The 13,189-nt window shown below is 59.1% G+C and overlaps 1 protein-coding gene and 2 long non-coding RNA genes across 3 annotated transcripts in view; 1 reads left to right on the forward strand and 2 right to left on the reverse strand.

Moving 5' to 3' along the window:
• Positions 1 to 13,189, reverse strand: part of LOC307205453 — a 422,161-nt gene that overhangs the window by 312,588 nt on the left and 96,384 nt on the right. The window lies entirely within an intron of this gene.
• Positions 1 to 13,189, reverse strand: part of LOC307205460 — a 261,192-nt gene that overhangs the window by 187,105 nt on the left and 60,898 nt on the right. The window lies entirely within an intron of this gene.
• TTC28 (tetratricopeptide repeat domain 28) overlaps positions 1 to 13,189 on the forward strand; it is a gene marked incomplete at its 5' end in the record, with an annotated part of 133,478 nt that overhangs the window by 116,128 nt on the left and 4,161 nt on the right. Inside the window, 15 exon segments of the mRNA XM_079957727.1 lie at positions 50 to 573; positions 1,741 to 1,850; positions 2,033 to 2,162; positions 2,389 to 2,607; positions 4,957 to 5,119; positions 6,269 to 6,409; positions 8,179 to 8,335; positions 9,390 to 9,569; positions 10,019 to 10,739; positions 11,362 to 11,486; positions 11,702 to 11,933; positions 12,054 to 12,130; positions 12,343 to 12,366; positions 12,662 to 12,791; positions 12,917 to 13,024. Coding sequence (XP_079813853.1) covers positions 50 to 573; positions 1,741 to 1,850; positions 2,033 to 2,162; positions 2,389 to 2,607; positions 4,957 to 5,119; positions 6,269 to 6,409; positions 8,179 to 8,335; positions 9,390 to 9,569; positions 10,019 to 10,739; positions 11,362 to 11,486; positions 11,702 to 11,933; positions 12,054 to 12,130; positions 12,343 to 12,366; positions 12,662 to 12,791; positions 12,917 to 13,024 — 3,041 coding nt within the window.

Genomic DNA, 13,189 nt, shown 5'->3' on the forward strand with positions numbered 1-13,189 from the left:
TCCCGAAGCCCTAGTGAGAGTAATGCTGGCTGTGTCCCCCCTCCCCCAGGGCAATGGGGAGCTTGCAGCAGGCCCTGGTGTGCTTTGAGAAGAGGCTGGTGGTGGCTCACGAGCTCGGGGAGGCGTTTGACAAGGCCCAGGCCTACGGGGAGCTGGGCGCCCTGCACAGCCAACTGGGCAACTCGGAGCAGGCCATCTCCTGCCTGGAGCGCCAGCTGGGCATCGCGCGGGAGATGAAGGATCAGGCCCTGGAGGGGAGCGCCGCCTGCGGCTTGGGCAGCATCTACCAACAGATGGCTGAATACGACACGGCCCTGCAGTACCACCAGCTGGACCTCCAGATTGCCGAGGAGACCCACAACGCGGCCAGCCAGGGCCGGGCCTACGGCAACCTGGGCCTGACCTACGAGTCCCTTGGCACCTACGAGAGAGCAGTGGTCTACCAGGAGCAGCATCTGAGCATCGCGGCTCAGATGAATGACCTGGTGGCCAAAACTGCCTCCTACAGCAGCCTGGGCAGGACCCACCATGCCCTCCAGAACTACTCCCAAGCCGTGATGTACCTGCAGGAAGGTGAGCAAGCAGGCGGGGGAGGGGGGCAACATGGCCAGGCCAGGCCAGGCTGCCTGGAAATATTCAGGAGAACCAAGGCCTTGTGGGCAGTCCCTCCATAGCCTGCATGTGTCCAGGGAGCTCCTTTGAGAAACCCTGACTGGATACAGGGGCGTCCACAGTGGGGAGGAAGAGGCAGCAGAGGAGGAGCTCAGCATCGTACTGTGGCAGCTGTTCCATCAGGACCAGCATTTCAGCTTGCACGCTGATGTGTGTGTGTGTGTGTGAGGGGGTCTCCTGACCTCCCCAGAGCCAATTTGGGGGAAGGATGCAAGGAAAGCGCAGAGGAAGAGGGTTTGGGTCTGGGCTCCTGGTGGTGGACAACCGGACACACCCAGAGGAGGGGAAGAGCTGGGAGCTACTGGAGCCTGGGAGCTTGGAGGGTCAGGGAAAGGAGGAAACAAGCAGGTGCCCCAGCCCAGACCAAAGACAGGAGTCAGGCTTAGCAGCTTCACCACAGAGACCCCCTGCCAGCTCCTCGCACTCGCAGATCCAGCGTTTGCTCCACATCACAGACAGAGGGTCCCTGGGGGCTCACTGTAGACAGAGGGAGGGGCGCGACACAGAGGGAAGGGAGGGAAGGGGAAGGTGCAAGACAGTCTGAGCAACTGGGAGTGTATCTCTGGAGCCTCCATGTGGATTCTATTCTGATTCCTTAATAAAATGACTATGGGCAAGTTAGCTGGTGTTGCCTTCCCTCTCTCCCTGCGGGACCCCTGAGTAGATTCCCTGCCCAGGAGGCAGCGTGGAAGTGCTGGGGGGCAGGGGGGCGGGTCTTGTTCTTCAGGGAGCCCTTGCCTGGCTCCTGGGGGTCCAGAGGGGCGGGGGCATTTTTCTGCCCTGCCCTGCGCTGGAGCTGGGACCCAGGATTTGTGGGCACCTCTTGCATCCTGTGCTCCTCCTCTGGCTCTTGCCCCCCCCCCCGCTTGTGGCTGACAGGTTCCCAGTTCCTGAGAGGCCAGCTGGTCCAAGGGGGCTGCAGGGGGCTGGAGGGGCCAAGTAAGGAGGGTGGCTTCTGGGTCTGGCTGGTTGAAGAATCCGCATGAGTCAGAGAGCAGAGCCCCACGGCTGCTGGGGCCTTCTGCAGCAGGGGGGCAAGACTCACCCTGCCCTTCCATTCTCCTGCAGGGCTGAGGCTGGCGGAGCAGCTGGGCCGCAGGGAGGATGAAGCCAGGATCCGGCACGGCCTGGGCCTTTCGCTCTGGGCTAGTGGGAATCTGGAGGAGGCTCAGCACCAGGTGAGCACCAGGGAGCGGCGGGCGAGGAGGTCCCTCAGCCCCTGCAGATGATCCCAGAGGATCCATGGGCCATGCTCCGTGGTGCCCCATCCGCCCTTGGCAGTCCTGGTTTGGGCAGCTCAGCTGAGCTTCAGGATTCTGCCTCCGCCTTGACGGGCTTCCCCCTCCCCCTTGCCCCACAGCTCTACCGGGCCTCCGCCCTCTTTGAGACCATCCGGCATGAGGTGCAGCTCAGCACAGACTACAAGCTCTCCCTCTTTGACCTCCAGACGTCCTCCTACCAGGCCCTTCAGCGGGTGCTGGTGAGTCTAGGTAAGAGAGGGCAGCACCTGGGGGGAGGGGCATTTGGGACAGATCTTCCTGCCCTGGGCCCGGGGGGAAGAGGGCTGCAGATTTAGCAGTGCTGTGGGTGGGGAGGGCAGGTTTCTCCTTACCTTCTCGTTTCCACAAGCGTGTCAGGCAGGTGCATTGCTCTGGGATACCCCTCCCCCTGGCAGCATGAGCCTCACGTGTGGCTCCGCCTCCTTCCTCCCCACAGGGCACCACGATGAGGCTCTGGCCGTGGCGGAGAGAGGCCGCACAAGAGCCTTTGCTGACCTGCTGGTGGAGCGCCAGACAGGCCAGCAGGAGTCGGACCCCTATTCCCCCGTGACGGTTGATCAGGTCCTGGAAGTGGTGAACGGGCAGCGGGGGCTGGTTCTGTACTATTCCTTGGCTGCAGGGCACCTTTACAGTTGGCTCCTGGCTCCTGGGGCAGGTAAGTCACAGTGACACCAGTGTGTGTGTGTGTGCCAGGTAGGGCTGGGCAATATATCTGCTTTTCAACATCGTGATATATCACCAGTTCAAACACACTGCTCTTCAGTTGGGAGAAAGCCACACTCGCAGAGCTCAGTTGATGCTGGATTTCGGCATCAGTGTGGAAAGATAACTGCCCAGGTAGGAGAAGTGATCAACATTTTCCAGCGTTACACTGTTGAGTTGGATTTGTGGTGCTGCAGAGGGATTGTTTTGTGTTTGTTGGTGCAGCACTTTGGTGTACTAGAAGAAGCAAAGCTCACCAGTGTCGAAGCAATGATTCTTCAACACCAACTTCATTGGACTGATCATGTTGTGCAGAGGCCTGATTATCGTCTTCCAAAGCAACTACTCTATTCCGAACTTAAAAATGGATAGTGTAATGCTAGTGGTCAAAAAAAGAGGTTTAAAGACTCTCGAGGGAAATCTAAAAAAATGTATAAACACAGACAACTGGGAAACACTGGCCTGCGAGCGCTCCAGTTGGAGAACAGCCTTTACCAAAGGTGTCATGGACTTTGAAAACGTTCGAACTCAGGACGAAAGAGGAAGGCACATTTGGCAAACCCTCATCGTGATCAACTCCCACCTGGAAACCTCTGTCCCCACTGTGGAAGGATGTGTGGATCCAGAATTGGCCTCCACAGTCACCTACGGACTCACTGTTAAGACCATATTCATGGAAGACAATCTTACTCAGTTATGAGTATCACCGAAGAAACCACCAGCTAAACATCACGATATACCAATATATCACAATATCTGAAATAAGGATGGAGTTATGGAGAGGCATTGGCTGGCTTCATGGTTTACATCGCATTGGGATTTTTGCATACCGCACACAAACACACATCAAGATTTGTGATATATTGCCAGGTTAAAAATTATGAAATGGCTATCACGATATGGACTTCGAATCGGTTTTGGATTTTATATTGATATATCACCCAGCCCTAGGGCCTCCTGGGTCCTCGCTTAGAGGCGCTCAGCTTTCTTTTGGCAGGGCTGGATGGAAGGAAGTTCCTGGGGTGCTCTTTGAGGCTGGGGGCAGCCATCTTGGGTGGGATGCCACAGAGGTGAGGGAAGCACACCATGGGGCAGCTGCCTGTTCCCAGGAGAATTCCACCCCCCCCACCTTGGCTGACTCAAGGCCTCCCTTCCTCCTCCCGTGTAGGCACACGTGTGCTCAAATGGTGTCCTGGGCTCACCCAGCGAGGGGCAGGCGCAGGGGTTCTCGGGCTGGTCAATTGTGACTGCCTCCTCCTTGCAGCTGATCTGCCCCACTGGCCGGCAGAGGAGGAAAGCCCCTGGTTGTTGTCTCAGGGGGCAAATTATTCCATTACGTCCAGAATCGGCCTTAAACTACAAGTGCTATTCCAACCCTACTAACGATTTTAACTGTTTACAATGGTCTTTAAGATAAGTTTTCCCATTATTAAAATTTTGGTCTTCCTGATTTCTCTCTTTTGGTCATTTTAGCCATTTCAGCATAGTCCATAAACTTCATTTGCCATTTTTCTCTGCTTTCTTACCTCTGAGCTGCCACTTGGGCCCGTCTGGTTCTGGGTCTTCTGCTGCCTTCCCCAGCTGCCTTGGCTGCTTGGACCCTCCCCTCATGGGATGAGAGACCCCCTCTCAGGATTGCTGAGAGGCTCTGCTCTCCCCACTTACAAGCTGGCTCTCCTCCGCTCACCTGCCTTTCTGTGGTTCACCTTTGCAGGTAGCTTAAAGTCCATAAAGAGGAGGTGGAGCGGGTGGAGGTCCCTGCCACACCCTGCTGAGCCACCACTTCCTGGCCTCCATCCCCCCCCCCCCCAGGCTGGCTCCCTTTCTCCGTGTGGTTTTGCCTGGGGAAGCTGGACCAGGACCATTTGTCAGGCAGACAGAGGAGCCTTTGATAGAAGCATCCTGTATTTTGGTTCTGAGAAACCTTCTTTATGGGCTGCTTGAAGACACAGGTGACTGCGGCAGAATGCGCCTGGCTTATCTGAGGCTCCTCTCCCAGCAGCACTTGTTCAGCTTCCTCATGGAAGGCTGTCTGCTGCAAAGCAAGGGGGGAGGGGGGTAGGGGTCCTGGCTTGCGGGGAGGGGGGTCTGACCGCCTGTTCATTGCTGGGAATAACAGAGGCTTTAAATCTTTCTGCCTCTTCCCACTTGCAGGCTGATGAGCAGAGGCCCTTCTCCCTCTGCACGCCCAGTTGCAGCAGCAGAGATGGAGCAGGGCCCATCTAGCAGGTCTGGGGAGGAGGAGGAGGAGGAGGAGGTTTTGGCCCCTCGTGGCTCTCCTGATGTGGGGACTCCTTTTCAGGGATCTTGAAGTTCCACGAATGCTACCTGGGCGAGGGTCCGGCCGAGGGTTCCGGAGACTTCCAGGAGAACACCGCCAGCCTCCAGGCAGTCACCAGCTCAGCTCTCGAGCACCTCAGCGCCAGTGTGCGGGAAGCGCTGGGCGTGGACTCTTACTACATGCGGTAAGGGGGGGGGGCTTCAGGGGCAGAGGAACCACAGTGAAGAAGAGGGGGCAGCTTTCTCCCGGCAGCCACCGCCCAGGAGAGTGCCCCTTCCCCTTGCAGGCTCAGAGGGGATTGTTCCTGGCTGAGGCAATTCTCCAGCTGGTCCGTCAGGAGGTCCTGGGGCTGCCAGGGGGCGGGGGCGCTGCCTGTGAGGATTTGAGCCAAGGGAGCCCAGGAACACGACCGGCATTCCAGCTGGGAGGAAGGCAAGCTGCTTTGGAGGATTCCTGGCAATTGGGGAGATTTGTGAGCAGAGTGTGAATGGGATTCCTTTCCTCACAGCTGTCAGAGCCTGCCTGGAGTGCAGAGGCTGCAGCCTGGTCCTTGCAGAACCTTCCTGTCCTGTGAAGAGCAGGAAAATCTCTTTGGATCCTGCTCCATCCTGAGCCTCTGCCTGTCTGTGAAGGCTGCTGCCTTGGCATGCATAGGCCTTTGAGCCAGCTGCATTCATCGGGGGCAGCGATGGCGGCTTAGGGCTCTCCAAGGCCAGCCGAAGAGGGGGAGGCACTCCCTTTTGCAGCAGAGGCAGGAGCTCCCTTCCAAGCCCCCACCCTGAGCTTTCTGGCAGCAGCAGGAAGATTCCTCCACCCTCTCCTGCAATGTGCCTCCTAGTTCTCTGCTGCTGGGTCTCGTGGCTCTGCTGCTCCCCAGTCATGCCAGCAGTGCTGGCAGCAGCCCCTGCTCGGGGGGGGGGGGGGCAGGCCAGACCTCTGAGACCCCCCCCAGGAGTGTTGGCTGCCCTGAAATCTATGTTGGGAGGAGAGTAGCATGCAGATGGGCTCTGTTAATTGATCTGTACTGGCCAAATGAAGGCGGTCAAGCCAGCTGCATTCTGAGAAGGGCAGCTGCAGTTGAAATTACCCCAAATGTGCTGAAGGGGAGGTTTTGAATTGTGACTGATTGAAAGCATCATGCTTTTTGCGGGGGGGGGGGGGGAGCAGAGAACAAGCTGGAATTTGAAAAGCAAAAACTCACCACAGCTGTTCCTTTTGTGTTGTTTGCCCAGCTATTTCTCTGGGCCCTGCTTGCTGCTGGGAGCACAGATGCCCCCCCCCCCCGTGTTCTCTCAGTTCCTGCTGACATTCCTGCCTCTTGCTCCTCTGCCAGAGCCTCGGCCAGCAGCGAAACTGAGAGTGAGGCAGGAGACATCATGGACCAGCAGTTTGAGGAGATGAGCCACAAGCTGGACTCCACCTCGGACCCCACTGGCTTCCTGAGGATGGTCAGCAGGAACAACCTCTTCAACAGGTAGGGTGAAGGGAAGAGGAGAGCCCTGGGGGCCCCTGCCCTGCCCTCCTCGTGGGGCTCTCTCCAGCCACCCTCCTTCTCTCTAGCCTCTCGGTTTCTGCCTGCTGAGACCCCCCCCCCCACTTCGCTGTCCAGGGTGGGGGCAGAAGCAGGCATTCAGACGTGGCTTGGGCAGAAAAGTGAAACCTCCTGGGGCTTTTTTTTCAGCCACATGGGTGGGGACTGGGCTTCCCCCCTCATTCCAGCCCATTCAGGAACAACAGTTACTTTAGACAGTTACTGAACATACACAGTGCAATCTTTGTTTAAAAACAAAACAAAAACACAGCTAAGCTTTCTTCACTACTTTAAGAACATGAAATGTATCCCTGAAAACAACCATTTAGTATATGTATGAAATTTAAAGATATACCATAAATCACCTCTTACATGAGTATTGTGTGTATATGCAAAATCACATAAAGTCTAGAAAACAGTAAAAAAAGAAAAGAAATAGCTGCACTTATCGGTGAATGTGGCTCTTCCTCCCCTCCTCCTCTTCGCTGGATGTTTCTTCAGGGTTGACCGATAGCCAGAAAAAGTGCTTGGCTGTGGTTCAGATCCAGAGGTGGGTTGCATGGGCTCATTTGGTGATGGTGCTGCTGGGTTCTTGACCAGTACTGCAGTAAAATGGAAGAAGGTTTTTTATCTGGTTTAGAAATAGTTTGTAGACTCACAGTGTTACCATACAAAAATGAAGTAAATGTTTAAAGATTTAAAACGCAAAAAATAAACATTCTTACAACAATGTTGTTGTGGTTATTTATTAAATCTACATACTGCCCTTCACCTGCAAATCCCAGGGCAGTTCACAACAGAAAAACCCCCCAAAACAAAAAAAAGGCAAAACTAAATGCAGTCGTTTAACCGGCAGCAAAGGGGCCCGTCCAGGTCTCCATTCTGCGTGTGTCTTCCTGGCGGCAAACGTTCCGTGGGGAGGGACGCAGCGCCTTGCAGGGCTGGAAGAGGGGCTTGCCTTGCACCCTGCCAGGCCTCCCTTGCTCTTCATTAAGCTGTGCCCCCCCCAACCTGTCCCTGGGATAAATTCTTGGTCTCACAAACAAGGCAGGAGGGTGGAGAGCTGCTGCCCCCTGCTGGCTGTTCAGAGCCTATGCTGCTTCCTCCTCTTGCATCTCAAACTCGTCTCTGTGTGGTGAGCAGCCATGAAGTCTGGGCCCTTTGGGAAAGGAGATGCAGAGGGAGAGGGAGCCTCTCTGGGCAGTGCCCGGTGCCCCCTCTCCAGCCAGGCTTAGGAGATGGACCTCCTCCCTGCCCCCAGCTAGCAAGGTCGCTCAGCTCTTGGGGCAGACTGAAGGGATCGGCTGTGGTTGGCATGGGCGCAGAGGGAGCTGCCCCCATCCTGCGGGTTCTCACCAACTGGGGCTTCAGCACCCCTTGAAGTGGACCCATGCCATTCTCCCCAGGTCAGAGGTGGCGGCTGTTGCTTCACTCAGCCACTTGTGCTCAGCTGCAAAATGTCCCCCCCTGGAGGTTGTGCCAATGCCGTGGGGCATGGGCTAACTTCTGGAGAAGAAGCAGGTGCCAGGAGGTCCTGGCACTGGGCTGATCTGCCCCCCAGCCCCTGCCTCCTGTTGCATTCCAGCCAGTGCCCATGGGCACCTCAGGAGGGGCAGCAGAGCCCTCCACTTCTGCAGGGCTTTTGGTGTGTGTGTGCCAGAGGGCTTGGGGTTCTAGATCTGCAGCGCTCTCCCTCTCCCCGCTCTCCACAGGAGCTGCCAGAGCATGAACAGCCTCTTCAGCGGAGGAGGCCCAGCGTCCCCAGCCAAAGAAGCCGCCTCCTCTTCCTCCTTGCCCCGCCGGCTCAGCTCCTTCAGCAAGTCCCCCCTGCGCTCCCTCTATGACCTGCTGATTGGGCCCATGGAAGGGGTAAGTCCTGGGCAGTGCCTCCCTTGGGATAGCAAGGCCCCTCTGGACACTGCTGGGAAGCAGGGGGGGGGGTTGCAAGAGGGTCCTGGTGGGGCGAGGTAGGGTGGCTTCCCTTTATGGGATTCCTCCTCTTTGGCCTGATGTGAGGGTAAATGAAACCTAGTTGGCCACCAGTTTTGTCCCACTCCAGAATGGAGAAGAACAGAGCTGAAGTCTTTCCTGCCTTCTTCCTCCTGGCCACCTGCTGTGGTGGCGGCGTCTTGTCAGGGAGAGTCCTGGTTCGGCCGCTTGCGAGAGAGTCCCAGGCAGGCAGGCAGGCAGGCAGGCAGGCAGGTGAAGTGGGTGGCTCTGCCTCTCTCCCCAGACCTCCTTCTCCTGGGCCTTGGGGTCTTTCATTAGCCACTGACCTGGGTCCCCTCCCCCCTTGGCCTTGCTGCCTTGCTCTGTTGTGGGCAGCTGGGCTCCCTGGCTGGCAGTGGCGGGGGGCGTGTGCAGGAGGAAAATGCAGCTCTGTGTGGTGAGCAGCCATGAAGTCTGGGCCCTTTGGGAAAGGAGATGCAGAGGGAGAGGGAGCCTCTCTGGGCAGTGCCCGGTGCCCCCTCTCCAGCCAGGCTTAGGAGATGGACCTCCTCCCTGCCCCCAGCTAGCAAGGTCGCTCAGCTCTTGGGGCAGACTGAAGGGATCGGCTGTGGTTGGCATGGGCGCAGAGGGAGCTGCCTCCATCCTGCGGGTTCTCGCCAACTGGGGCTTCAGCTCCCCTTGAAGTGGACCCATGCCAGGCGGATACCCTTTAAAAATCCCAGGCGGAGGAAGCCTGGGAACGTGGGATTCGGCTGACACCAGGAGCGCCCCCCGCTACCCGCAGGGAAACCCCTTCCAGTTCCCAGCCTGGCAGTTGGGGAACTTGGCTGTGAGGGTGCTGTTTTAATAATTCTGAATGGCTTTGGTTTGTTTTGTGCCACCCCAGGCACCTTTGGGAGGAAGGGCAGGTGTGTTCCTGTGTGTGTGTGTGTTCCAAAAGATCTCTGCCTCCTCCTCTCTCCCTCCCTCCCAGGGCCTGATGCACTCCAGTGGGCCGGTCGGCCGCCACCGGCAGCTGGTCCTGGTGCTGGAAGGGGAGCTGTACCTCATCCCTTTTGCTCTCCTCAAGGGCAGCTCCTCCAACGAGTACCTGTACGAGCGCTTCAGCCTCATTGCAGTGCCCTCCCTCCGCGCCCTGAACCCCAGCGCCAAGGTAGGCTGCCTGGTCCTCCACTTCTCCTCCGCGTCCTCTGGGCCCTGGGAAGCTGGTGGGGCAGAGCCGCTCTGTTGCTGTCCCATAGTGGCAGGGAGTCCTACCCCCCACCCCTGCCTCCCTCTTGTGACCCTCCAAGACCCCCAAGCCACTTTTGTTCCAGTGGCAGGAAGGTATAGCCCTGGGTCTGCCCCCCTGTTCTTCCTCCTTGCACCCCACAGCTCCCTGGCCCGCTTTGCCATGCCAAGAGTGCCAACCAAGGACCTGCCAGGCCACAGCAGCACGTGGAGGGTGCAAGTGCCCAGCTGGGAGGCAGTGAGGGGGCGAGGGAGTTGGTCCTCTGACCAGCAGGGGTGGCCCCGTGGTCAGGCATTCCCTGTGTGGGGCTTGCTGGTGTGAGCAGTCCAGCCCTGGGGAAGGTGACACAGCTTCTCCTTCTGCCCTTCCAGAGCCAGGCCAAGAAGGGTCTCTCAGCATACGGCAGCTCCCCTGCCATGGCTGCCGTCATCGGCAACCCCAAGCTGCCCCCCTCAGTGATGGACCGCTGGCTGTGGGGGCCCATGCCCTCCGCCGAGGAGGAGGCCTACGCAGTCGCGGAGCTGCTGGGCTGCCAGCCCCTGGTGGGCAGCATGGCCACCAAGGAGCGGGTGATGAGCGCCCTGGCCCAGGCCGAGTGCGCCCACTTCGCCACCCACGTCTCGTGGAAGCTGGCCGCCCTGGTCCTGACGCCCAACGCCGAGAGCCTGGCGGCCAGCAGCAAAGGTGCTTTCGGTAACTCCTACACCATCCCGGAGTCTCTGCGCATGCAGGACGACACCAGCGACGCAGAGAGCATCTCAGACTGCCCGCCCCTCCAGGAGTTTCTGCTCACGGCAGCCGACGTGCTGGACCTGCGCTTGCCTCTCAAGCTGGTGGTGCTGGGCTCCTACCAGGAGTCCAACGGCAAGGTCACGGCCGACGGCGTGATTGGGCTGACGAGAGCCTTCCTGGCGGCTGGCGCCGACTGCGTCTTGGTCTCCCTCTGGCCGGTGCCCACGGCCGCTTCCAAGGTGTTTGTCCACAGCTTCTACACGGCGCTGCTTGGAGGCCTCAAGGCCAGCGCAGCACTGGGAGAGGCCATGAAGATGGTGCAGAGCAGCAAGCAGTTTGCCCACCCCTCCAACTGGGCAGGTGAGGAAGGCCCCTGAACATGGCGCCCACCCCAGACCAGGAGGTCACTGCGGCTGTGAATGTCATGAGTCGAAGGTGGCGCTGGCACAGCTTGGGGGGCTGGGTGCTCCCCCTGCCCTGCCCTTGCCGTGGGTCAGAGAGGGTGGCTCTTACCCCTGAGACCACGTGCAAGGCGAGCATGGCCAGCCCACCTATAAGGCAAGGTGAGGGGACTGCCTCAGGCGGCAGGATCCACAGGTACAGCAGATCTCACCTCCAAGGAATGGCAACGATGGCACATTCCTTGGAGGTTGGATCTGCCACCCATGCTGCCTCTAAGTGGCCTTTTGGTGAGTAGGAGGCTGGTCTCCGTGCACCCCTTGGGAAGAGATGGCAGGGGCTGCCTTTGGGGGTCTCTAAGTCTCAGCACCGGCCCGGCGTGATTGAAAGTGGGCCGCTTTTGCCCCTACAATGCTCTCTGATTCCCACTTCAAGTGATTTTTGCAGCCCCACCTTGTTCCCAAAGCAGATCACCTTCACTCCCCCTTTGTTCCCTGGCAGGAGGGGGCAGCATTTTGTGGTTTGCCTCGGGTGCCAAAATGCCTTGGGCAGGCCCTGAGAGTGAGACTTGTCCCTGCTGCAGGCTTCATGCTGATTGGGAGCGACGTCAAACTGAACAGCCCTTCCTCTCTGGTTGGCCAAGCCCTGACGGACATCCTGCAGCACCCAGAGCGGGCGCGCGATGCCCTGCGGGTCCTACTCCACCTGGTGAGGGTGCAGCCGCTGCCTCAGAGGAGCTGAGCATGTGGGTGGCGAGACAAGTGGCAAGGAAGGGGCTGGCTGTGCTCACTTCAAGGCTTGAGCTTCTCTGGGGGCTCTTGCCAGATGTGGGGCATGTGGAGCCCCTCAGGAGCCTTCCTCTAGCTTGGGATGGGGCAGGGAGGGAGGCGGGAGGGAGCTCACAGACTCTGCTTTGCGCATAGGTTGAGAAGTCCCTGCAACGGATCCACAGCGGGCAGCACAACTCCATGTACACCTCCCAGCAGAGTGTGGAGAACAAAGTGGGCGGGATCCCAGGCTGGCAGGCTCTCCTGACCGCAGTGGGCTTCCGGCTGGACCCCCCAGCCAGCGGGCTCCCCGCAGCTGTCTTCTTTCCCACCGCAGACCCCGGGGACCGTCTCCAGCAGTGCAGCACCACGCTCCAATCCCTGCTGGGTAAGGCTCGGGCAGAGGCCTGGCAGGGCAGCCTCTGGGCCCCTCTGGGGCACCCAGGGCCTGGGGTGGGGGTGAGGGTGGGGCTTTCCCCCAGAGTGATGGGGCCTCTCTCCATGGCAGGTTTGCCCAATGCTGCCCTTCAGGCCCTCTGCAAGCTCATCACCGCCTCTGAGACGGGAGAGCAGCTCATCAGCAGGGTGAGTGGCGTGTCACCCCCCCCCCCCCGAGGCCCCTCTGGCAGTGATCACTGGGGCCAGACAAGGAGTGCTGCCTGACGCCCACCGTGCTGCAAAGGGACACCATCAGGCTGCTGCCTGAGCACGCCCTCTCCTGGCTCTAAACATCTCTCTCTCTCTCTCTCTCTCTCTCTCTCTCTCTCTCTCCCAATTCTCCTTTCTGCTTCCCAAAGGCTGTTAAAAATATGGTAGGAATGGTGAGTATCAGAACCCTCCCTTCAACCCTCTCTCCCATCCTGCACCTGAGTTCTGGGGTGGGGGGGGGGACAGCCTTCTGCTTCCCTCCTTTGTGTCCTTTTCAGCAGCAGCAGCAGCAGCAGCCTTGCTTTCCTCCCTGTCCCCTGGAGTAGCCCATTCCTTGCTCTTTCCTTCCTCCTGCTCCTCCCTTGGCTGGCCTCCAGAGAGGAAGGGGGCAAGGGGGGGGGGGAGGGGAGTCGAGCTGGGTTGTCCTGCCTCTAACTGCTTCTCCTTCCTCCTCCTCCTGCACTCCAGCTCCATCAAGTCCTGGTGCAGCTCCAGGTGGGAGAGAAGGAGCAAGATTTCTCCTTGGCCCCCATCCAGGTCTCCATCAGCGTCCAGCTTTGGCGGCTGCCAGGCTGCCACGAGTTCCTGGCAGCTCTAGGTAAGGCAGCGGGTGTGTCTTTGGGGTGCCAGCCGGGAGGGAGGGCAGGGCAGGTCCTGCTCCAGGGGCTACCCACTGGGCCCCTCCCTGTGGGCTCCCGGCCTTAAGCCGCGTCTTGCTTGCAGGCTTCGACCTGTGCGAAGTTGGCCAGGAGGAGGTGATCCTGAAGACAGGCAAGCAGGCCAGCCGCCGGACAATGCACTTTGCTCTGCAGACGCTTCTCTCGCTTTTTGGTGAGGCTTCTGCCTGGGAAAGGGGCGCCTTGTGGCTGGGATGGTGGGCATGGGAACACAAGCTTCCTGCATGGGCAATGTCCTCCAGCAGCTGCCCAAGAGACTGGGCGAGGGGCACCAAGGGGCTGGGAAAGGAGGGCTGCTCCTTTGCTCAGCTGTTGCTCT

Source organism: Podarcis cretensis (genome assembly GCF_951804945.1).
Source record: "Podarcis cretensis genome assembly, chromosome: 16".
Lineage (NCBI taxonomy): Eukaryota > Metazoa > Chordata > Lepidosauria > Squamata > Lacertidae > Podarcis > Podarcis cretensis.